Here is a 24,533-nt window from a genome sequence, read left to right on the forward strand (position 1 = left end):
TAAGGGCGCGCGGACTGGAGGAGCCAGGTGCCGCACCCCCTGGATGAAATTCCGCACCAAGGATTTGGTAGCTAAAGGTTTCTGAAAGAAGATTGCTAATGCTGAAACTTGACCCTTGATGGTGCTCAAGGCTAGCTTCTGCTCAACCCCTTGTTGCAAAAAGGCCAATATTCGAGACACCGAATAGGTACGTGGAGGAAATCCTAAAGATTCGCACCACGCAATATAAGTCTTCCATGTGTGATAATAGACTTTGCTGGAAGTCGCTTTCCTAGCTTTAATAAGGGTAGGAATGACAGAAGTAGACAAACCTCTGTCCTTCAGTACTTGGGTCTCAATGGCCAGGCCATTAAAACCAGCGACTGTAAAGCACGAAGGTAAATAGGTCCTTGAGACTACAGACACTCCCTGAGACGAAGTTCCCACGGAACGTCTGCGACTAACCTGTCCAAGTCGGCCAGGCCGGCTTGAAGAGGCCAGCCTAGAATTTCTAGGACCACTGGCGCTGATTGGATCTGAACCAGGCGTCCCTAGAGGTACCTGGCCCCGACCATCCGAGAAAGTCTGGTCGTTTTCTGTTCCCACACATTTATCAGATACCTGATAGTTATCAGGCAAGGTGATCTTTTCTGGTTGAACCTCAGGGACCGAAGTCACCCGACTAGAGGCTACTTGGCCTATCTGGTCAATCAGATCCGATTCCTGTGAGGTATCGGGACTAATCTTAGGAAAAGGTAAAGGAAAAGATCTATACAGGGAACGGTAGCTACCGCTTCCTGTACTAAAATGTTGGAAGGGAAGAATCGCACCGGTAGTAGTGGTTGATGCTCGATCTAATGTCCTGAATACCGGTGAAAACGTCCCCCCACCCTGAAATTGGGTGGGGGCGCACCTTCAGGCTGTGTACTCCTTTACTTCGGGTTTGGCTGGGTTGGTCCTCTGCTTGTCCGACCAGCCCTTCTTGAACCCTCCTGGAGGAGTCTTGCCTTTCCCGGAAGTACCAGCCGGGCGTCCTTTATGGGCGGTAAAGAAAGGTCCTCGCTTGTTGCGAGGTTCCTTAGCTTTTGCAGCCTGTGGCAAAAAAGTACTCTTGCCCCCGGTGGCATCCTTAATGATTTCATCTAGGTTGGCTCCAAATAGACGATTCCCCTGGAAAGGGAGATTGGTCAAAGTCTTTTTGGAACCTAGGTCAGCTGACCAGCATTTTAACCACAGCACACGTCTGAGGATCACTGCTAACTTAGATGCATGCCCTAACAAGGGAGTAGTGTCCAAGGCTGCGTCACAGATAAACCGTAGCCCTTGTATGATCTGTTCTATCAAATCAGATGTCTCCTGGGGAATATCTTTTCCCCTAAGATCTTGGCGTACCATCTTCGCCCATTCTGTAAGTGTCTGGGAAACTAGACCAATAACAATTACTGGTCTAAATGCTGATCCTATCAGAGAAAAGATAGTGCGGGACTCCGCTTCTATCTTTCGATCCACCGGATCCTTAAAGGACGAAGTGTCCTCCACTGGAATAACCGTGGCTTTATTCAGCCTGGAAATAGGCGGATCCACGACTGGTGGTACCGTCCATTTCTTAATGATGGATTCCTCAAACGGATAGCGTCTAGCAATACGCTTGGAAATAGTAAAGGTACGTTTAGAATGTTCCCATTCTCCTTTAATCTGATTTCCAAAACATTTAGGTACAGGAAAAGCCTTCGCCGTCTTGATGGGCTTATTAGTCCCAAAAGGCCTCTCTGTTTCAGTTACCTCTGCCGGTAAAGCCTCAAGTTTTAAGGTTTCTTGCACTGCCACAACTAGTGCGTCCACCAATGCTTCTTCCTGAATTATAGCAGGAGAAGAAGCGTCCTCCTCACTGTCTGAGGGGGCTTTACCTGGGATAGCAGCCCTTGCAGAGGAACCTGCAACTGCAGTGACCATCTCTGAATCAGAGTCAGAGGTGTCAGATAGTATAGGGGTAGGCGGGGGTCGCTTCCTTGACCCCCGTCCCTGACAGGCCGCCTCCACCCGAGCCACCATAGACTCCAAAATTGCTGTAAATGACTCTATACTCTGTACACCGGCGGGTCCCGAGGCCCCCTCGAGGGAAACAGGTGGGGGAATCTGTGTGGCAGGGTCCATAATAACTCCAGTTACTTCCTGGATGATATAATTCAAAGTAAAGAAAAACTTTTTTTTTTTTTTTTTTTGACCCTCAGCGCCACAAAAAACCCCTTAGTGTTACCTGCTAGGGATCCCTATCGATCGAGAGAGAGAGAGATAGACCCCCAGGCTCACCACTTGATGTTCAGAGTTGAACTGCAACAGCTTACAGCGCTGTCTTAGACAAACAGGAAGTCTTTTGGCTGGCTGCCCAGGAAGAAAGGAGGCGGCTCCGCCCCTCTGTACGCCTTCCGGCGCCTCCCCCAAGCTCCACGAGGTGTAGAATCACCTAAAACATGGCCGCCCCCATGCTGGAGACACGAGGCTACGCCAAAATGGCGGCTCGTGCGATCCAGCAAAAAAAATGGCGGCGGCCTGTGCTGACTAGCGGTGTGCTACAGGCACACAACACTCTCTCTGCATGGGGATATGGCGTGTTTGGCGGTACCGGCCCTGGCGGACCGCATGGCCGTTCGGGAGGCCTGCTATTAGCTGGAGATCTGACTTGGAAGGCAGTCTACATGTCCATGGCTTCTGACTGGTAGGTAGCTTATACTTAACCCATAAGATTCCCAGAATGCCACAGATTACATCTTTAAAACATGTATACAATAGATAGTTAGCTCCCAAACCAAGCCTCCTGGCTTTTGCACACATAAAATCACACTCAAAGTAGGAGGATTTGTGACATGTTATAGGATAGAAAGAAACTCTTTCTTACCATACAGAGAGGGGCCCGCGTTCACCACAAAACCCGTCAGGGAAAACAGGGGGAACATACTACTCACCATACCGGAACCAGGCGGGCACCAACTCCTGACAGTACCCCTCTCCACCGGGGCGGGAGGGCTGTCGACCGATACAGACGCCGTGACTCATGGTCTTTGGCGTTTCAGCGAGACGTTTAACTCGCGGGTTCAGTCCTTTAATGGGACTTTGTCGCGGCCGACTCAGCGCGGAGCTATGGCCTGCACGCGCTCGTAGGCTGAACTGGGGTGACCACCGGATCTCAACATCCAGCCCGTCGCCCAGTTCAGCTTTCTTGCTTGAAGATCTCACAGGAACACTGGAGAAAAAAAGCTGTCCAAAAATCCTTTTAGAAAAAAATTTCTTGCCAGGACCTAAGATCCCAGCAAGGTATCTAGGTCCTTACTCCTAACTAGACAGAAAATAACTGATTTGCTGAGGCAGAGAGAGAGAGGATATACCCTCTGGGACTGCCCCTAGGGTGTGGCCAGAGCTTTTTAATTTCCTGTCTAGTCCTGCTCCTGCGGAGGTAACATAACCCGAAGGTGGTGTATCACCGAGGACTACGTCTGTCGATGAGCGCTAGAGAAAATTCTGTTTGAACTGCACTTTATCCAGCACTGTTTCATATTAGTACTGGAATTATCTTTGATATATTGCACCTTTATATATTAATTGATATATATATTTATTTCCCATCACTAGTGCACTTTATACATTTTGATATTTATGAATTGGATCATTTTGTATTATTTATTTAAAGATTGCATCATTTATTTATTCACATTCCTGATAGCACTGTCTTTTATAACGTTTCATAGAGATACATTTGCCCCAATATGTTTATGAACTTGTACAAGTTTGCAAAGATGTGTTCGTTGATCTATGTCAACTTACAACAACCACTGTTCTTTGAGAATCTTATTTCAAAAGAATGCCCAACAGCAGCCAGGTGGATACTTAATGCTACCATACGTAACTCCAGTTAAAGTGGATCTAAACCTTAATTTTTTTTTTTTTTTAAACTAATACAACAAACATGTTATACTTACCTGCTCTCTGCAATGGTTTTGCACAGAGCAGCCCAGATCCTCCTTTTCTAGGGTCCCCCACTGGCACTCTAGGCACTTCCCCTTCGGCGAGTGCATGCTCACTCCCAAGCTGCCCAGTCTGCGCCCATTGATACAGACTTGGCGACTAAGCCCCGCGCCCTCAGCATGGCATTTGATTGACAGCAGTAGGAGCTAATGAATGCTGCTGCTATTAATCTGCCCAGGGAGGAGGGAGAAAGCGTGAGCCACTGCTGTCGTGAACATTGCTGGATTGGATCGGGCTCAGGAAAGAATAAGGAGGGGGGCTGGAAGGCTGCTGCAGCACAGAAGGTTTTTTTATTTATATTATTCTATGCATTAAGGTAAAAAAAAACTTGAGGCTTTAGAACCACTTTAAGTTAATATTGGCCACAGCACATATCTGCAGAAACCACTCTGCTGATTTTGTGCAGAGTATATGTGGCGCCGAACAGGCCACACAATAAAGATCTCAGAAAAGCAGGGCTGGAGATAAGATTGACTTATTGTGAATGTGATAAGTGAGGGGGGAAATGGGCATTTATCCTATACATCTAAACCATCAATACACAAACAAGTTCACACACATATTAGAAACACATTATAAGATAACAGAACTGCACAGAAAATATAGTTGTTTTTCATTAAAGCACAATTCTTGTCCAGTTGCAGCATCCAAAATGGTCTGGAATTAGATTTGGCAAACTAAAATGAATAAAGTTTGCTTTGCTTTAAAGGGATAAATTCGGGGATTTTTAAATGAAATCCTGCAATATTCTGTGTAACAAAAGGATGCTATAATTTAAAATGGAGATTACCAAGAACATAACATATGCAAATGTGCTTCAATTAATGTTATGCAAAGATCCAACACTTTAAATTATGCTCTGATACAAAATACTGCAATGTTACCCTATTAAAAGCCTCCAGCTCATTTCTTCTGTGCTCATACTTCTTGTAGTATCCCATTATTTCCTGGTCTGAAAGCTGCAAAAAAAAGATAGAAATAAAAGAAACAATGTAATTACCATTGTGTCATTTTTTTTTTTTTATAACAAAAGAAAGGACTACGCTGATGATTTATGAATGTACTCCAGTTGCCAGCTGCAAAATTAGCAGAATCCAAACCAAACAAAACTTTTTATCTGACATAAATACATTAAGCAAGACAAATGTTAGCTATAAATATGGAGGTAGCCACATTGTAAATCTTTATACAGTTATTTCAACAAGGTGCTGCAAGGTGGGGATTACAAGACAACTGACAGAAGAGTAATAATAAAGTGTAGAATCCATCAGAAAATATTGAATCATGAAATGCATGATCAAACAGGTAAGGAAAGAACAGTTGCAAAACATGCTGAAAAGGCTTGTTGACATACTTCTTTTTTCTTCCCCGAAAAAAAAAAACAATTACATTCCCCCTTACAAATATGCAGAGATGTATAAGTAACTTTTTGTTCTATTTTTTAGACCTACTGAGAATAAAACAGTCTATTTGCCTTTAGTAAATCAACCCTCTTGTCTTGAATTGGTACCAGTAATGTAGTAACAAATTCTATAGTTATAGTACTTAACTACAGAACAATAAAGCAAGAAAAATGAGAGGAACTAAAATTAAATTGGTTATGAAGGCAGATGGTTTAATAGCTTAATAAGGTAATTAAATTTAAGGTAAAATATCCTCTGGGTGCAGCTCCCCCCACCTTATACTTACCTGAGCTCCATTTCCTCATTGGCTAACACAGCAGCGGGAGCCATTGGCTCCTGCTGCTGTCCATTACAGTTATTGATATAATTAGGAGGGAGTGGGGATGGGACCAATCCATGCTGTGTGTGTGAATGGATAATGTCCATTCATAGGAGTGTGGCTTGGGAGCGAGCCTGCTCGAGTGCCCACATTGGAGGCTCTTGGCAGAGGGGGAAGAGCCAGTACCGCCGGTGGGGGGACCCAAAAAGAAGATGATCGGAGCTGCTCTGTGCAAAACCATTGCACAGAGCAGGTAATTTTAATATGTTTTTTTTTTTTTAATATTAACCTTTAGAATACCATTTATGAATGCGCAGGAGTGTCGTCATGCGGCTCCTGCCAGTAGCACAGCTGTTGTCCGAGGACCCGGAAGGAAGACGGGTGAAGATGGATGCGGCCTCCAGCGGGGACGACGTGGGCTTCATTTACAGGTAAGTGTCACACACTGTGCTAGTATGCATTGCATACTAGCACATTAAGCATTTACTTTGCAGGTTACCAAAAATATATTTTTCCCCAAGCTTTACTTCCTCTTTAAAGTTTAGATTGTCTGGCTAACCTTCTTAATTACATTTTACACATATCACTACTTATGAGAAGTTTTGGAGCCCGAGTATTGAACTGCTTACATCTGGCAGCTCAGCAAAACAGCTGCATCTTGCTAATACAGAGAGACCTGCTGTAAAATAGAAACAAAGCTTTGAGGTCTCAATACAGCATTCTAGAAAATCTGGGACTTTTTAGGCACCATTTACATCAAACAGATGCAAATTTAAAAGATTTCTTTAGTGATATATTCAATGTTAAAAAAAAAAAAAAAAAACATAAACATATGGGCTGATATAGCACTTGATAGGGATTCACCGATCCGGCTTTTTTGGAGCCGATACCGATATCTGGCGAGGTGAAATCGCCGATACCGATACGGAGCTACACACAAAGCAAGCGGTTGCAAAGCCGCTGCTTCATGTGTGTGGCTCCTCCATTCACAGGCGGAGTGCATCTGATATCACTCCGCCTGTGAGCCGGACCTATACAGGAAGTAGCGGCTCCGTTACTCAGCAAAAACCGGATTGGCCCGTGGGATGGCTGAACTTTACCGATCTCTGATCCAGCTATTTTGTCCGGATCGGGGCCAATTTCCGATCCGAATATCGGATCGGTGCATCCCTAGCACTTGATCACCAAATTTTTATTACATTCTCTATTTTCCCACACCAATTTCTATATGTTTAGATAGTAATCATTGTCAAAGTGGGAAAAGCCCAAAACCTCGTCAAGAGAGGTGTTAGGAACAGTTGGAAACAGGGTACCATTCCATGTGACTCTCCTTGGGTCCTTGTGGTGCACTCCACTTTTCCTGTGACAGGAGTCAGAAAAATCTACTGGTTGTGTCCAGGATGGGACATATATCTGTCCCACATTCAAACAATATACAGACTGTTTTTCTGTGCTATGTGGTGAGCTTGCTTGGCTTGGCTTACTGATGGGGTTAAGAGCTCAGCTGAAGCAGGTCTGAGTACTTTGGGCTCCAATAAAAACCCCAGGCTGCTTAGGGAGGATGCTCTATCCTGGAACCAAATCTCTGGAGAAGAAGCATGTGTGGTTAGATTAAGTCTGTGTGACTAAGGACTATGATTTATTCTGGGTGACAGTCAGGTCCCTGAGCAGCAGTAGGTTGCTCCAGGACAGGTAGTTAGGATCCAGTGTTTGTGGTTAGCCATCCAGTGTGCCAAGAATTTATTTTGTTTTTCTTTTATTTTGCTGTTTTGATGCCTGTACTTTGCGGACATGGACTTTATAAATAAACCACACTTGTGTTTTACCCAGATCCTACTGTGCCTTTTAAACCATGTTTTGAACTCATCCGCACAACCCGCTGCTAAGCTAATTCCTGAAGCACACCTTCTGGCTTTATAACAAGGACTGTTGTTTTCAGCTTTTGCTGATAAGTAATGTGTCCACCATGTAGTGTATCTATAGACTTGGACTCCAGCCCCTGATGAAAAATCTTTGAAACATGTCAAACTTCTCCCACTTGGAAAAATATTGTATTATTATCTGAACATATTGATGTGGGAAAGTGGAAAACATAATAGGATTTGGTGATCAAGTACTACAGTCTATCAGCTATATGTTTTTCTGTTTATGTCTTTTTAACAATGAATGCATAAATAAATATTTTAGGCCTCGTTCACATAGGGGCGATCCAACTTGGGGGGGCGACCTCCGAGGTCGCGGTGCGAGCAGCGCGCCGCGACCTCGGAGCAGCCGCCACGGACTTCATAACATTGAAGTCTATGGTGGTCGCCTCCGGGTCGCCCCAAAGAAGCTCCGGACCCTTTTTTTAAGTCGGAGCGACTTGTGTCGCTCCTATTAGAACGGGTCCGCAGCTTCCCTATGAAAGGCGACCTACGGCGACCTGTGAGGCGACCAGGTCGCCTCACAGGTCGCCTTAGTGTGAACGGGGACTTACATTTTATGTTTGGTATAAATGGTGGCTGAAAAATCCCATATTTTTTAGAATTCTGTATTGATGTTACTCTTAGGGATGTTAGTACTGTTGTAACCTACTATGGGCTCCATTTACTATTGCTTTATGCTGTATTTACCACATAAAGCAAAAATGCTTGGTAAATACTGCATAATACAGGAGTTAAAGTAAATTCACAAAAGGAAATAAATAAATTCATGCGGTAAATAAGTAGTGATCCTGGCATGCAATAGTTAAGGAATTGGCAGCCGCTGTCATCCTTAACCATCAGTAAACAACATGGTTGTATGGAGCAGGTGGCTGCCGCATCCTCAACAACTGATGAGGCATCAGCTGTCAGTGGGAATCCCCACTGACAGCTAAATGTAAAAAATTGCCGGCAATTAAAAATTTGGAAAAAAAAAAAACTGCGTGGAGGGTCCCCACCCAATGAATGACAGGTTCTTCGGGTCTTGTATGGATTTTGAGGGGAACTCCCACAGCAAAATTAAATTAAAACGATAGCGTGGGGTTCCTAACTGAGTTAAGACCAGACCCTTATATGAGCATGCAGCCTGGCAGGCCAGGAAATAGGGGGGGGGGGGGGGGAACAAGCGAGCGCCCCCCAAAAAACCATATCAGGGCACATGCCCTCAACATGGGGGGTGTTTTGGGGCAGGGGGGGTTGACCCCTAAAGCCCAATCTTGTCACCTTGTTGATGGGGATAAGGGCCTCTTCCCCACAACCCTGGCTGGTGGTTGTGGGGGTCAGCAGGTGGTGAGCTTGTTGGAATCTGGAAGCCCCTTTTAACAAGCATGCCCCCAGATCCCGACACCCTCCCCCCATGTGAATGAGTATGGGGTACATAGCACCCCTACTTATTCATCGAAAAGTGGAAAAAGTGAATAAAAACACAAGGTTTTTTAAAAATTCCTTTAATAAATAATTAAAAATTGTCCCCCCGTGTAGATCCAACCTCAATCATGATTGATCACTAGAAAAAGGCTCCCGCCGAATTACAACTTCGCCGTTTATTAAACTAAGGGGTGGGACCACCCAATGAAGTCACTGGGCAGCCTTGCCCTCTTATGATGTCAAAGATTGGGCCATGCTGTGTCAATGCCGTTACAAGGGGTGGGGCCACACAGTGATGTTATCAGATGGAAGTGGAGCTTTTTTTTTCTGGATGCACCGCCCCCCTTGTGACATCATCAACCCAGCATGCCTACCTATGGGAATGAGTATGTACCCCATACTCATTCACATGGGGGGCAGGGCTTGTTAAAGGGGGCTTCCAGATTCCAATAAGCCCTCCACCCACAGACCCCCACAACCAGCAGCCAGGGGACATGGGAAAAAGTTGCTTTGGGGGAGCACCCCCCATTTTGAGGGCATATGGCCTGGTATGGTTCAGGAGGGGAGCGTTCGCTCACCCCCTTTCCTGGCCTGTCAAGCTGCATGCTTGGATAAAAGTAATTTAAATATTTAAAGGGAGACCCAAGCCATTTTTAGAAAAATCCTCAGCTGGCACAACTCCCCTCTCTGTTTAGAGATACTCAGTTTTTAAACAAGCAGTAACAGAAGCATAAAACACTTTAGAGGGGTGCTTGCTGTGTCTTTCAATGAACTCAGAGAAAATGATTTCACGGTGAGTACAAAAAAATTGGATTTTTGACTTACCATAAAATCCATTTCTCTGATGTTCATTGACGAATCCAGCTCCTGATCCTCATAGCCATTGTAATATACAGCCCCCTACAGGAGTAGGACAAAAGGCAGAAAAAGAAACTGGCTATGCATATGGGCAGTCCCAAGGTTTATACTCCCTCTCTCTGCTATAAGTACTCAGTTTTGTTACAAGCAGTGTCAGAAGAATACAACTCCACAGAGGGGTGGGCACACCTTCATGCTAAAGGAGCCTTGTCCGCAGATCTGGAGAAGCCCACTCTCGGCTTGCCAGACCAAGTTTGTTTGGATCCTCCAGAAGAGGCCCTGAAGTGCTTGAAGCTCTTGTCAGTCGACCCTGAGGGACAAAAAAAACTTCTTATTAGCCGAGAAGGAGGGCCCACATCTACTATGAGGTTCCTTGCCCTTAGTAGCCTGCAGAAAAAAAGTACTCTTTCCCCCCTGTGAGATCTTTAATGAAATCATCAGGGTAGCCCCAAACAGGCGATCCCCGTAAAACGGGAAGAACAGTCAAGGTATTTTTAGAAGTCTGATCCACAGGCCAGCATTTAAGCCAAAAGACACGCCAAAGGACCACTGCCGAAACAGAGAGCTGAGCCACTAGGGGAGCAGCATCCAAAGAGGCATCACAGATAAACTGCAGCTCCTGGACCAGCTGGTCTGCCAGCTCAGCAAAGGCAGCGGGGGAGTTGTTCTCCCTCTAGGTCAGCATAAAAGCTTAGCCCACTTGGTCAGAGTTTGCGACACCAGGGCAATGGTAAATACCGGCCTCAGTGCCAAACCCGCCAGAGTGTACATATTGAGGGCCACAGCCTCCGCCTTCCTGTCAGCCAGATCCTTAAAGGCCGGGGGCTCTTTAACCGGAATCATGGTTGCCTTTTTGTAAACCGGATGGTCAACCACCAGTGGAATAGTCCACTTCTTAATAAGGGACTCCTCCTAGGGGTAATGCCTATTAAATAGCTTAAGGACCCCAATCTTTAGCGACAATTCTGTCAAAATAGGCAGGGAAAGGAAACACCTTTGCAGCTCTGGATGGCTTGTGAGTGCCAAAGGGAACATGCGCCTCCATCGCAGCTGCGTCCTCCATCTTCAAGGTCTCACGCAGAGTTACAATGAGTGCGCCCACCAGCGCCTTTTTGTGCGTGGTTGCAGATGTGGAGGAATCCTCCTCACTATCTGAGGATTTCGGGCGCGCGGTCGCAGACCCAGCAGTGTGACCCGCGTTCGAGGCGGCCGAATCAGGTTCAGGATCTGATGAGACAGATGAAGCAGGGGAAGGCGGGAGGTGCTTTTTGCTAGCCCATCACCCGAGAAACCACCTCCAACCAGGAACATCAGTGCATCGATGGATGGTTGAGACCCGGAGGGCTTCAGAGAGGGGGTCAGGTGGGGAGATTTGCTCCAAAGACTCCATGAGTCACCAGGGGGACCCCACAAAAAGTGTAAAACACTGCAAAGGGACAACTCTAATGGCGCTGGCAGCACCACCAGGTCGCCAGGCTTAAGCACTAAGCGATCATCAACAGAGAGAGAGAGAACCCAACCAGATTCACCAGCCAGCAGAAATAGGCATCTACACAAACATGGCCATCATGCATAGAAACACACAGGCTACAGCAAAATGGCAGCACCACGAGGCACCAAGGGAACCTAGGAGGGAACCCTAGGCATCAAGGACAGACCCAGACAGGACAGGGGCCATGGCAAGAGCCCCCACCAGGTACAAACCCCCCCACGCAGCCGACTGTCAGGTCGCTGGTGGCGCACCCCCTCCAGCCCCCTTTGCCAGTGCAGCGCCCTGCCCCCACCCCAGGAGGTGGACCAGACCACCCACACAGCTCCAGCATAAGTGGAGGGGGAGGGGATGGGGAACAGATGAAAGGGTGGTGTCTGACAGGAAGGAGGGGAACCCAGGGGTCCGACTGTCCCAAAGAGGAGCCCACATCCAGGGGGAGAGGGGGACAGCTACTCGCCATACCAGGAACCAGACGGGCACCGCTCCAGACAAAACCCATGGCCATAGAAATGGGGAGCTGTCGGCCAGGAGGAACACTGCGACTCAGACCGAGACCCAGATGTATGTGACCTCGCAGAGCGTTTAACTTGCAGGTCAGCCCCTGTCCAGTGGGGCTATGTCACAGCCAACCTAGCACAGAGCTAAGGTCTGCATGCGGTCGCTGGTCAGACTGGAATTGGTGCATGTGGCGCCGTGCAACCTTATCGCCGGGGCTTCCCCCAACGGTTTGTGGGTTCCCGACTTAGACGGGGAGAGAGAGCCTGCTTGAAGTGTAATAAATTGCTTGCAGTGAAGTGGAGGGACACACAGAATGTTTTCGTTCTGTCCTCCATTCACGCAGATACGAAAGTCCAAATTTCAACTGCGACTGGTGTTGTTGAAAAGCCCCTCTGTGTCCAAGAATAAAACCTTAACATGGGAGGCGTGGACTTCAATGACCAGATGATGGCGCCGTACTTAATTGCCCATAAGGCCAGATGCTGGTACAAGAAAGTGTATGTATGCTTATTCCAATTGGCTCTGCTGAACACTTATGTGCTATACAAAGCATCAGTGGATCCTTTCCTAAAATTCCAGGAAGAGATCATCACAGCCCTTCTGTATCCAGAAGGTGCTCTGGCCCAAATCCACAATCCAGATGCAGTGAGCCGGCTGCATGAGAGGCATTTTACGGATGTGCTCCCTGGTACCCCTACCCAAAGAGCACCCCAAAGAAGATGTTGTGTCTGTAGTAAACACGGATATAGGGGTGACACCCATAATTTTTGTCCCTCCTGTCCTGGCCAACCTGGTCTCTGCATCGGAGACTGTTTCCATAGCTACCACACACTAGTGGAGCATTAGTATAGGGTACAGCACTGCACAGTCTAGGGAACACTTTTGCACAGGGTCTCGAAAGATGTTAGATGGCTATCGCATTTTGAGAGACCCTAGCCAGAAACATTTAAAGTTTTTTTTTTACAGTAACAAAAAAGTGTAAAAAAGTTACAAAAAATAAAACAAATAAAAAAATAAAAAAGCCAAAAATAGCGTAAATTGTGGATTTCACTCCTCACTTTTCGGAAAGTAGACACCCCAAGGTATTTGCTAAGAGGCATGGTGAGTATTTTTATCAGCAAATAGCTTAGGGTGTTCACTTTCTGAAAGGGGTCATTTTGGGGGGGGGGGGGGGGCGTTTGTGTTATCTTGGCATTCCATGGCCTCCAAAACTGTCATAGGTAGTGAGGAGTGAAATCAACAATTTACGCCCATAGAAAGCCTGAAGGCAGTGATTGGATTTCAGGGTCCTGTACGCGGCTAGACTGCCAAAAAGTCTCACACATGTGGTATCTCCGTACTCAGGAGAAGCAGCAGAATGTATTTTAGGGTGTCATTTCACATATACCCATGGCATGTTTGAGCAATATATCATTTCAATGACAACTTTGTGTCAACTTTTTCAAACCCCTGTGACAAAAAAAAATTAAATATTCAATGGGTTTAACATGCCTCTCAGGAAATTCCTTGGGGTGTCTACTTTCCAAAAAGGGGTAATTTGGGAGTGGGGGGCGTTCTGTAGTGCCCTGTCATTTTAGCACTTCAGGAAATCAGATAGGCAGTCAGAAAGTAAAAACTGCTTAAATTCCAGTATGTTTGTTGACGCTATAACTTTTGTGCAAACCAATAAATAAACGCTTATTGAGATTTTTTTTTTTTTTTTTATCAAAGACATGTAGCTAAATACATTTTGGCCTAAATGTATGACAAAAATTGAGTGTATTGGATATTTTTTTTATAAAAAAAAGTAGAAAATTCAATTTTTTCTCAAAATTCTCTCTTTCTTTTTATAACGCAAAAAAAAAAAAAAGGTGCAGAGGTGATCAAATACCACCAAAAGAAAGCTCTATTTTTTGGAAAAAGGGACATTAATTTTGTTTGGGTACAGCATTGCATGACTGCGCAATTACTAGTTAAAGTCACACAGTGACAAATTACAAAAAAATGCCTGGTCATTAAGGCCTTCCTGTCCTTAAAGGCATACTTTTGATGATGGCAGCAAAGGAAGGCATTATGGGCTGTTGTAATGTTCCTGTGAACACATTCACATACTTTTCATTTTTTCAGTTTAGTAATAAATACGAACAGCCAATATCAGGTTTGCAAACTTTGGAGGCCTTTTGAAACTAAAGTGTTAAAGGCCAAAGAGAATGACAAAAACGCTACTTCAACATCAGGCAGCAATGTACCACCTTGAATCAGTAAATAAGTCAGTTGTGTCCGCTAGCTGCAGACAAGTAGGCAGGGCTTTTATCAAATTGATTTACAGAAATAAAATGGCCAGCCTGGGACAGACCCCATCCACTTGTCTGCAACTTGTGGACTAAAACAGCCCAGGGAAGTTCTAATAAATGTAAGCTGTGTGGTACGAAGGTAAGCTTGAAGTTGTCACAAAGCAAAGTCCTTATTTCTGTTAGCAAGGCAGCAAACTAATGACTGACTGATGCTGTCCTTTTTTAATTTTTGCATTTATTCTTTAACCACTTTGTGTCCAGAGCATTTTTTTTTTTTACACACTTGTTAAAATCACCTTTTTTTTTTTTTGCTAGAAAACTACTTAGAAACCCCAAACAAATACACATTTTCTGAAAGCAGGAACTCTGTAGAATAAAATGATGGCAGTTGCAATTCTATTGTTTCACAATACAATACAACTGTTTACCAACTTAATATTTTTTAGGAAAACATACACTTAAATGATTTACTACAAAGTAAAAAATGAAATTATTTGGTGAAATAAAAAATATGGGGTTGCATCAAGTAATCACATACCAAACATGTCAAGAGTCAAAATTGCGCACACTCACGAAATGGCAAAAAACAACGGTATCTAATTTTTTACATAGGTAAGGTTTTACAAGGCTTTACAGGTTAGCAATTTACAATATAGCATTAACAATGAATTGATCATGGTCATAAGGCATATGTGTGTTAAAATCTCTGTTTGCATATATGTGCGTGCCCTATGCACATATTTGTAACCACTTGAATGTGTGTGGATGCTTTTAATTATTTTTTCTATTTTTATTTATTTTATTAAAATGTAATTTGTTCTACACCTTTTTAAAAATGTTTATTCAACTTTACTGCTATCACAAGGGGGGGCTAAAAAGTAAACAGGTGGCTATAGGGCTTTTTTAACCACTTGAAGTTCTGAAAGTTTTAAAATGAGCTAAGGACTGACCGTTCTGCTAAACAGCTATTGTAAATGTGATCAGGGGGCTCTACAGCTGCCTGGATCGCTTTTACTGGACAGCTGATTGCTGGCTGAAACATATAACACCAAGCTCATGGCCCCAGCTGCAGCCATGAGCTTCTTTTAACCAACTGAAGTCCAGGACATTTTAAAACCGCCTAACCATGGTAAGCAGTTATGTTTCATAGAAAAAAAAAAATGAAATGAAAAAGAATGAAACTCCAAACCTAAAATCATACATGGTAAGACTTGGAAAACTGGTAAGTGAAATTCTATATAATATGACCATTTTGTTTTATCTTATGAAGATGTTTTATGCCACTAAACTACTCATTTAACTATACAGTATATAATAAAACCTATACTTTTCGAACTGATTTGCGTGACTTAATGTAGTTTCCATAGCTCTGAATGTTCTTTTGGTAACATAGTAGCAATAAATTGGTGCACTGAGGTGAAGCAAGCTTGTTATAGGAAGTGCAATCACACAGAAAACTATTTCCTGTTGTGTGTTTATAGTATATGCATTTAACTGAGCACACTCATGCGATTTCTAATTTTCTGGGGATGAGCTGTATTTTTTTCATGCTTTACTGTGCTGTTGTCAGAATATCTTGTAACAGTCGCTCTTCATGTCATGTCAGTTAAAGTGAATTCTATCCATCCAGATAAAAGCATCCATCTTAAAGTTATTTTCTTTTCTTTTTTTTTTTACAGGTACAATAAGACATTTGTATTAGTTAAGTATTACTTTCCAGGATTTACAGTATCCATGAGTAAAGCACAGCAAAACAGTTTTCTTGAAATGCATTTCACAATCCCATTTAAATGGTCCACTGCTGAGAAATATTTTTATTAGCATTTCTCAATCAGCTATTTGTGTTTAGAGGAGCATCCTTGACATAAAACTTGCTTTTAATACTGTTTCACCTGAATTGGAGGTGCACTGAAGGCATTGTTTGGCAAATGCCATAGGTAGAACCTGCCAAAAATGTTATTTGTAGTCAGATGTAATCCTTATTACAGCCACAAAAATGCAATTTCCATGAACAGGTTTATTTAAATCCCACACTGGGCTGCAACACAAACCTATCTTTATTTCCCAAACTATCTGGATAATCTGAAATTCTTCAAATTTGTTAGTCTTTTAATGGTTTAATCTCAACACAACTGTAAACTATGTACTTTGCAGTTTATCAGGATTATACAAATTCCACTGAGTTAATGTATCCAGTAGGTAAAAATACCTAAATGCTGAATGAGCTGATGGGACATTTCAAGGAAAAAGCTCAGTAGAATGCTTTGGAACTTATTGAATTCAATAAAAAAAAAAAAAGACTAGCCCATTGATACCATGATTATTTTTTCTTAAATGTCTAGGCCCTATAAAGATAGATAACAAAAGAAAGCAGCTTGCTTTTAAACATGGAGCAGAAGGATGTATAACATATACATGTTAATTAAAGAAGAACTCTGGGTACATCACAAAAAGTGAAAAATATGCATTATAAATGGGTATTTGTAAAAAGGAAGTATACCAGCTTTTTTCGCCTCTATTAATGGATAGGAAGTGTAGGAAATGCTGGTACTTCCATCTGACTTCTCTCATACGTTTATGCTGCTTTACGCACATAGCAATGAGTTCTTTTATTTTATTAGATCAAAAAAACAGCTTACATAGTTCACAACTATGACTAAGGCTGCACCTGACCGAAACCCATAAGCGGATTGTTTTGTGCGTGCTATTTTTGGATCTAATAAAACATAGGAACTCACTGCTATGTGTAGGACTTTGCATTACAATATAAATCATTATTTCCTTGTTCATATGCTTTGGCTAGAGATCAGTGAATTGATCCAAGGGGATTGAGATCTAACCCAGATAATGCCAATCTGCAGATAAGGCATATCTAAGACAATTTACCAGACGAAATAGGCCATATTTTTTTAATAATTAAAAGAAAGAGAAATGTCCCTCTCCCAGCCATATAGTCTGGGATCCATAAAAAAGGGTCATCAAAAATTTAGTATAGCATTAAACTACACATCTGTCAGCATCAGCAGATCTTAGCTCAGGGAACAGGCAACAAAAATGTTTTAACCACTTGCCGACCAGCCGTCGTAGTTCTATGGCGGCAGGTCGGCTCTATTAAGCGAAACGACGTATCTGTACGTCGGTTTGTGTAACAGATAGTGGGGGCACATGCATGCCGCTGGAGGTGCACACACACACTGATTGGCCAGAGGGAGAGCCAATCTGCAGGTCCGGCGGACGTGATGTCCGCCGGCCACCCGCGATCGCTCCCCATGGAGACAGAACAGTGGTCTGCCAATGCAAACACGGCAGACTGCTGTTCTGTCAGAGATGACATGATGGTAGTGAAACGCGTCTACTGTCCTACCCTGCTGTACCTTGTACCACTTATGTGAATAAAGAACTTATCTTCATTGGATTCCGTGGTGGTGTGTGACCATGTTCTTCTTTTATGCTTCTCCTGGAGGCGAGCCGAGGTTCAGCACCCACCTTGACTTTGACTAGCCTGAGCGGTGTTATCTCTCTTCACTGTCAGAGATGAACACAGGGATCCTGTGTTTCCCCTTTTTAGGAACACAGGTCCCTGTGTTCATCCAGTGAGTACAACCCTCATATAGTTAGAAAGCACTCCCTAGGAGCACACTTAACCCCTTGACCACACACTTAACACCTCGTCCCTGGTGTTAACCCCTTCCTTGCCAGTGTCCTTAGTACAGTAACAGTGCATATTTTTTAGCTCTGATTACTGTATTAATGTCACTGGTCCCCTCAAAAAAAGTGTAGAAAATGTCAGCTAGGTGTCTAAACTGTCCGCCGCAATGTCACAGTCCCGCTGATCGCCGCCATTACTAGTTAAAAAAAAAATAAAATAAAAAAATGACATAAATCTATCCCCTAGTTCGTAGACGTGATTATTTTTGCGCAAACCAATCAATATACACTTATTAGGATTTTTTTTTTTAACAAAAATATGTGGCAGAAAACATATTGGTCTAAATTGATGAAAACATTTGATTTTTACATTTTTTTTTATTGGGAATGTTTTATAGCAGAAAGTAAAAAATATTGTTTTTTTTTTTTTCAGAATTGTCACTCTTTTTTTGATTATAGCGCAAAAATTTAAAAGTGCAGAGGTAAACAAATACCACCAAAAGAACGCTCTTTTTGTGGGGGAAAAAAAGGACAATTTTATTTCAGTACAGCATCAAAAGACTGCACAATTGTCAGTTAAAATAACGCAGTGCTGTATTGCAAAAAAATGGCCTGGTCATTAAAGGGGTAAAACTTTCCGGTCCTTAAGTGGTTAAAGAATTAGTCTCTTTAAATGCTCTTTCTCCCTTCTCACTGGATTCAGTGAGAACAGCGAGAGCCATTGGCTCTTGCTACTATTATTCAAATCCTGTGGCAAGGGAGCAGGGCAGATAAACACACACAGCGTAGCTCGGGATCAACCCTGCATTTATGCCACCATAACAAGTCCTTTCCTATGGTGGGACATGGAGAAGAGGAGGAGCCCAGAATACTGGCAGGGGTCTCCAGAGAATTAGGAGCAGGGCCACTGCACAGAGCAGGTAAGTATAAAAAGTTTGGTATTTAAAAAGAAAAACATTTACATTCACTTTAACACCAGAGTAATTAGCTCTGTTTTTCTGAATATTTTTAGGTATTTTCTTCAGTTTTGGCTAAACCTAAATACTGTATACAGAGAAATGCCATTTAAGTCTGTTTTTACTGCCAGAATAAATTAGATGTGCCGCCTCCTATTTCAAACTACTAGCATGGCTTCTGGGTTATTTTTTTCCCTCCCATAATGGAAAATGTGTATATGGAAAATAAAGTAAAACTGAAACATTTCCACGATGACCAACTAGCAAATGCTGAAGTAATGAAAAATAGTTTATTTGTGGCATTATGTCGATGTTCAGAGTCAGGGCTTTAAACCAGGCCACAAAACACAACTCTTGGCAGAATGTGCATTATAACCAATTTCATTTACATCCAAGAATAATTAAAGCTGAATGCCAGGCAAACATTTGAATACACGCTGGAAATACATACACTATCTTGTCAAAAGTATGGGGATGCCTTCCTTTACACGCACATGAACTTTAATGGCATCCCAGTCTTATTCCGTAGGGTTTAATATTGAGTTTGCCCACTCTTTGCAGCTATAACAGCTTCAACTCTTCTGGAAAGGCTGTCCACAAGGTTTAGAAGTCAAGTTCCTCCACCCCAAACTCGCTCATCCATGTCTTTATGGACCTTGCTTTGTGCACTGGTCCAAATCATTTGGTGGTGTGATGGCGTAGGGTTGTTTTTCAGGGCTTAGGCTTGGCCCCTTAGTTCCAGTGAAGGGAAAACTTAACTTTAATCTAATTTTTGATTGCACCCAGGTGAGCGCATTCCCTGCTCCCCACATATGTATCTATACATGGAATATTTGTAATCATATATGTTTTTTTTCTGTATGTTATTTGCTGATTCTATTTTATATCTTATTATTGTCATAATTTAGAGTGCATATATAGCCTCCTGAAGAAGCGGTCCATCCATAAAACATGTAGAGGAATGCACGCTTGAACTTCCTTTTGCACACTCTGGTTCTGACCAACTAATTGATGTCTTTTGAATTATGTATTATTGTTGGACTTTGGTCCTTTTTATTGATTATGTTTTTCTGTTTTGAATAAAAGTTTTGAATATATATTTTTCTATGTGATGTATTTCACCTTATATGGTAAATTGAAAGTCCCCTTTCTTTCCCCATCCTCCGTTCCACTATTCCCAGGGACTGTGTTTGTGGGGAACCAGCTCCCCCTTCCCTCGTTACCCAGTATTGTGATATCTACTTGGGATGTTGGTACCTTGTATCTAATCTGATATACTTTTCAGGCTTGTCATTTCTAAGGTCCATAAAGAAATGGATGAGCGAGTTTGGGGTGGAGGAACTTGACTGGCCTGCACAGAGTCCTGACCTCAACCCGACAGAACACCTTTGGGATGAATTAGAGCAGAGACTCTGAGCCAGGCTCTCTCATCCAACATCAGTGCCTGACCTCACAAATGCACTTCTGGAAGAATGGTCAAACATTCCCATAGACACACTCCTAAACCCTGTGGACAGCCTTCCCAGAAGAGTAGAAGCTGTTATAGCTGTAAAGGGTGGGCCAACTCAACACTGAACCATATGGACTAAGACTGGGATGTCATTAAAGGTAATGTGCGTGTAAAGGCGGGTGTTCTAATACTTTTGACAATATAGTGTATGAGGGAGAAATTATATCTGTAAAAGTATTTATTCTGCTGTCCATCCAGTCTTGGAATTTACACATCCCACCTAGACAGAAGAACCAAATTGGTGACCTGAATTTCCTCTGCTGCAGTTAAGTAACGCAGTTTGGTCAACTCCCCACCCCGACATATGAATAGACAGTTAGGGAGCAGTAGCAGACTGACAAGATTGTCTCTCTTTTCTCTCCTTCTGTCTTTATGTACCTTGGCAGCACATACAAATGAAGGACATCTGACTGACCCCTGGTACTGCTCTTCTGTCTCCCAGTTTGAGTGTTGCTGTACAAAGATAACGTGGGGGAAATCATGTATTTATGCTAGCTGTATTCAAGATACATATGCTTTTTTTATTAGATAAATATGGGACTATTTTGAGTTATATGGAGTTCAGCATTAAACACAATCTTCATCTTATAACCAGCTACTATGACTACCACTATGACAGAACCTTTCTCCACGGCAAATGCCCACTCTGAATATTTATTAGGTGTCACATATTCACAGGTTGACCTGTAGCCTCTCTCACTAAATAAATGTAGACACTGAAAACAGACTTCCCCGGAGATGAAACAGCAATTACAGGAAAAGCAGAAAAAGATGACATTGATTTATGGCAAATATTAAGAGTCACCACCTGGCTTATCAGAAGTCATATAGGGAACAAATTGAATCATCTTGATTCTCCTGCACTAAAAGCTGTTCTAGGTACAAGACAGATAACACAGCCTCTCCAAGAGCAATTATCATTAGGATAATGCAGTTAATGAGTTGGAAGTCTCAGCATTAGTGTTTTGGACAAAAACCTTACCTCATACATAACAATTCACTTCTGGCAGAAATGCAAACAAATGTCTCACAAGGCAGCCACACCGCTGCATAAACATATCACCTAAGCACAAAAGTGCTTTTCTGCAGACTCAAATGTATAGATATAAATACGCTTTCAAACTATTATTGTAAGTACAAATGCATCAGGGTATAAACATTCAAGTTATGGTACCTTACAAGCAGCCATCTGGATAAAATAAAATTTATGGTAATTTAGTTGCAAGGAACAATAATCTAAGGTCATGCAAACTGAAAAAACATTCTTATAAAAGTAGAAGTTACATATACACATAATATATATATATATATATATATATATATATATATTACACACACACACACATAGTTCTACAGCACATACATGCAGTATTCAAATCTGGGGATATGTGCTGTAGATCACTAAAATATAGACATTTGGTACATAATTTTTAAGAAATGGCCATAATCTTCAGTGTGGAAAGTAAAATGCTTTTGCAAACACAATTAACAGAAAACATGTACTCTTTAACTTATCTGACAGGAAAAGTGTCTCGTTTAATAGCCAGCTATTAAAATGCTACGTTATTTTCAAGGTCCCATGGCGTATTATCTTGAACTGCATTACTAAAGTCATTTTACACTGGTCAGTAAAAACTGTCAGATTTTACAACACCCTAGAGAAGAATTTTATTAAGTCTAACAATCATGATTAGCTTATTAGGTAACCCTGAAGAAAGGGTGGTGACTTAATATTTTTCCTTCCAATATCTTCAAACCTCTTGTGTTCTGCTGTCATTATATCATTACTCTCTCCTGTTATTTCCACGCCTTTTTCCTTTTTCAACTTCAAAGTTGAGAAAGCTGATGGCATGGCATACAGTTAGTGTCACATAAGTTCAACCTTCGAGCATAAATAATTAATTCTCAGGAAAAATTCCTAGAGTGAAAGCAATTTTCATGCTTGGGACACAGAGCATAAAAATCATGCAGTACTTTCGTAGTTACCAAGAAATTGCTTTATTGCAGAAATGTATGCAAACAATGCAAAGGGCATGCCCTGCTATAAATTTAGATTACAGAAGACCATGCCAATGGAAAAACTTCTACCTCCTAAAGAGAAGATGTTGTCTTAAGCCAAGATTATTTTTTAGCAATATGAGACACTGGCCATAAGCAAAAGCTGTCAGCTTTTTGACATTCAGTGTGCACATAACCCAAAATGATCGCATATTGAAATCAGATCTTTAAAGTCTAACTCCACTTTTGTTGGAAAAAAAAAAAATAACCAATCCACTCTGGTTGATCTATGAACAATGCAAGAATTTTTACAAAAATGTAGAATTCTACTCCCCCTCTGTGTGCACATAACCCAAAATAATCGCATCTTGCAATCAGATCTTTAAAGTGTAACTCCACGTTTGTTGGGATTAAAAATAAACAATCATCTCTGGTTAATCTATGAACAATGCAAGAATTTTTACAAAAACGTAGAATTCTACCCCCTCTACAATTTTAATAAACATTGTTGCAAAGCTCTACCTATTTCTGCTCTAAAGAAAAAGCTGTTTGTTGTATGTAGAGTGAATCTGAATGGGAGTGACTTTTTTTTATTAACCAGCAGCTGATGCACTGTTCTGATGAGAAAAATGCAGGACCTGCATTCTTTTAGAAGTGATTAACCCTATAGGAGTTCCCCATCAAAAATGTAAGTTTTGTTGCACTCCCACTGATGCTGGGGCATATTCTACTCCAACTGGCCGCAGTCCAGCCCCCCTGAAACTGGCCCTTTGTTTGGAAAGTTTGGAGACCCCTTGCTCTAGGGAATGTCCTATAGTGCAGTTTTATGAGTTACATTGTTGCAACTCCAGGAAATGAATAATCTTATTGCTTGTGCATGAATACTTAAACATAACCATTAAATTGCAACTTCAGCTTTAGAGTTTTTTTTTTTTTTTTTACTGCTGCAGTCTTCCATAGACACAAATTGCAGCTTTAACCTCCTTTTTAGGCAGAATTTCTGGCCTTCTTGAATAGAGTGTAGTTAGAGCACTCTCTGTCTTTACTCAACTGGGGGACACAAAGTATATACCCACAAAGGTTGGAACTTCTGGATGGATGTGCAGATAGTGAAGAACTGAAGCTGGAGATCTCTACTCAGTCACCATGTGGAGCCCTACAGTGCACACATTCCGCTGTAGTTGTTTAACCCTCTGATTGCTGATTAAGAACTTAAGCTTTCCAATCAGCACAGATAGCTTTCAACATAGAAGAAAGGTTTTTGGAACAGGGTTCAATTAGGGCAGCTTTTCTCAGCCCGGGTTCATACTGTTGTCTCCACACCTGCAGTCTGGGCTCTGAGCAGTGTAAAGCTGCCCATAGACGGATGCAAATTCAGCCTGTTCAGCAGGGACTGGATACATTTCAATATATCTAAGATGGCAGTCCCAGCTTGACAAAGTTGATCTAATGATTGATTTCTGCCGATCACCTGGCTGCAGTCAAAAAAGTTTTAAAAAATGGTCTGTCCTGGGTGCCAAACATCCTAGATATGCCACATTCTTTTGTCTTTGGTTTAGATTGTTCTACAATGCATTGATATACCATGACATATAGGTATATTCATTATTAGTAGGGTTCTCCAAGACCTGAATGCTATTTTATTTGTTCTTTTGGGGTAAGAAGGTTACATTAGAGTAATAAAAGTGAGATATTTGTGTAGTGTATGAAACAAATACCTGGGTCTTATTTTTTTCTCTTTGATGCTCTATTGATACTAAAACTGACAGTCCCTGTCCATTGATGTGTCAAAAACCTGCAAATATGCAGAAAGTACCATATTTATCGGCGTATAACACACACTTTTTCCTCCTAAAAATGGAGGGCAAAGCACCAGTGCGTGTTATACGCCGATATAGTAAAAAAAAAAAAAAAAAGCCGGGCAGCACTGAGAGGAAGAGGAGGGGGGCGGGCCAGGCGGAGCAGAAGGAAGGACGAGCGGCTGCTGTCATAGGAAGTCCCCCCTCCTATGATAGACAGCACAGTGGCCCAATGCCGGTACACTGGACGTGTGACGTCTATCATAGGCGCCGGGACGTCAAATGACAGCGGCGGCTCGTACTCGCTTCTCATCGCACGCCCCGCCCCCCCTGCCTCAGAGCTGGCGAGGCTGCATTGGGGACACTTGCGCTGGCGAGGCTGCATTGGGGACACTTGCGCTGGCTAGGCTGCATTGGGGACACTTGAGCTGGCTAGGCTGCATTGGGGACA

General features: G+C 42.6%; 1 protein-coding gene across 2 annotated transcripts in view; it reads right to left on the reverse strand.

Annotated features, from left to right (window-relative positions):
• Nucleotides 1-24,533, reverse strand: part of METTL25 (methyltransferase like 25) — a 370,840-nt gene that overhangs the window by 42,449 nt on the left and 303,858 nt on the right. For both annotated transcript variants that reach the window (XM_082253366.1, XM_082253365.1), the window contains exon 12: nucleotides 4,884-4,958. In XM_082253366.1, coding sequence (XP_082109492.1) covers nucleotides 4,884-4,958 — 75 coding nt within the window. The remainder of the gene's footprint in view (nucleotides 1-4,883; nucleotides 4,959-24,533) is intronic.

The sequence above is a fragment of the Pelophylax lessonae genome, assembly GCF_965119305.1.
Source record: "Pelophylax lessonae genome assembly, chromosome: 4".
Lineage (NCBI taxonomy): Eukaryota > Metazoa > Chordata > Amphibia > Anura > Ranidae > Pelophylax > Pelophylax lessonae.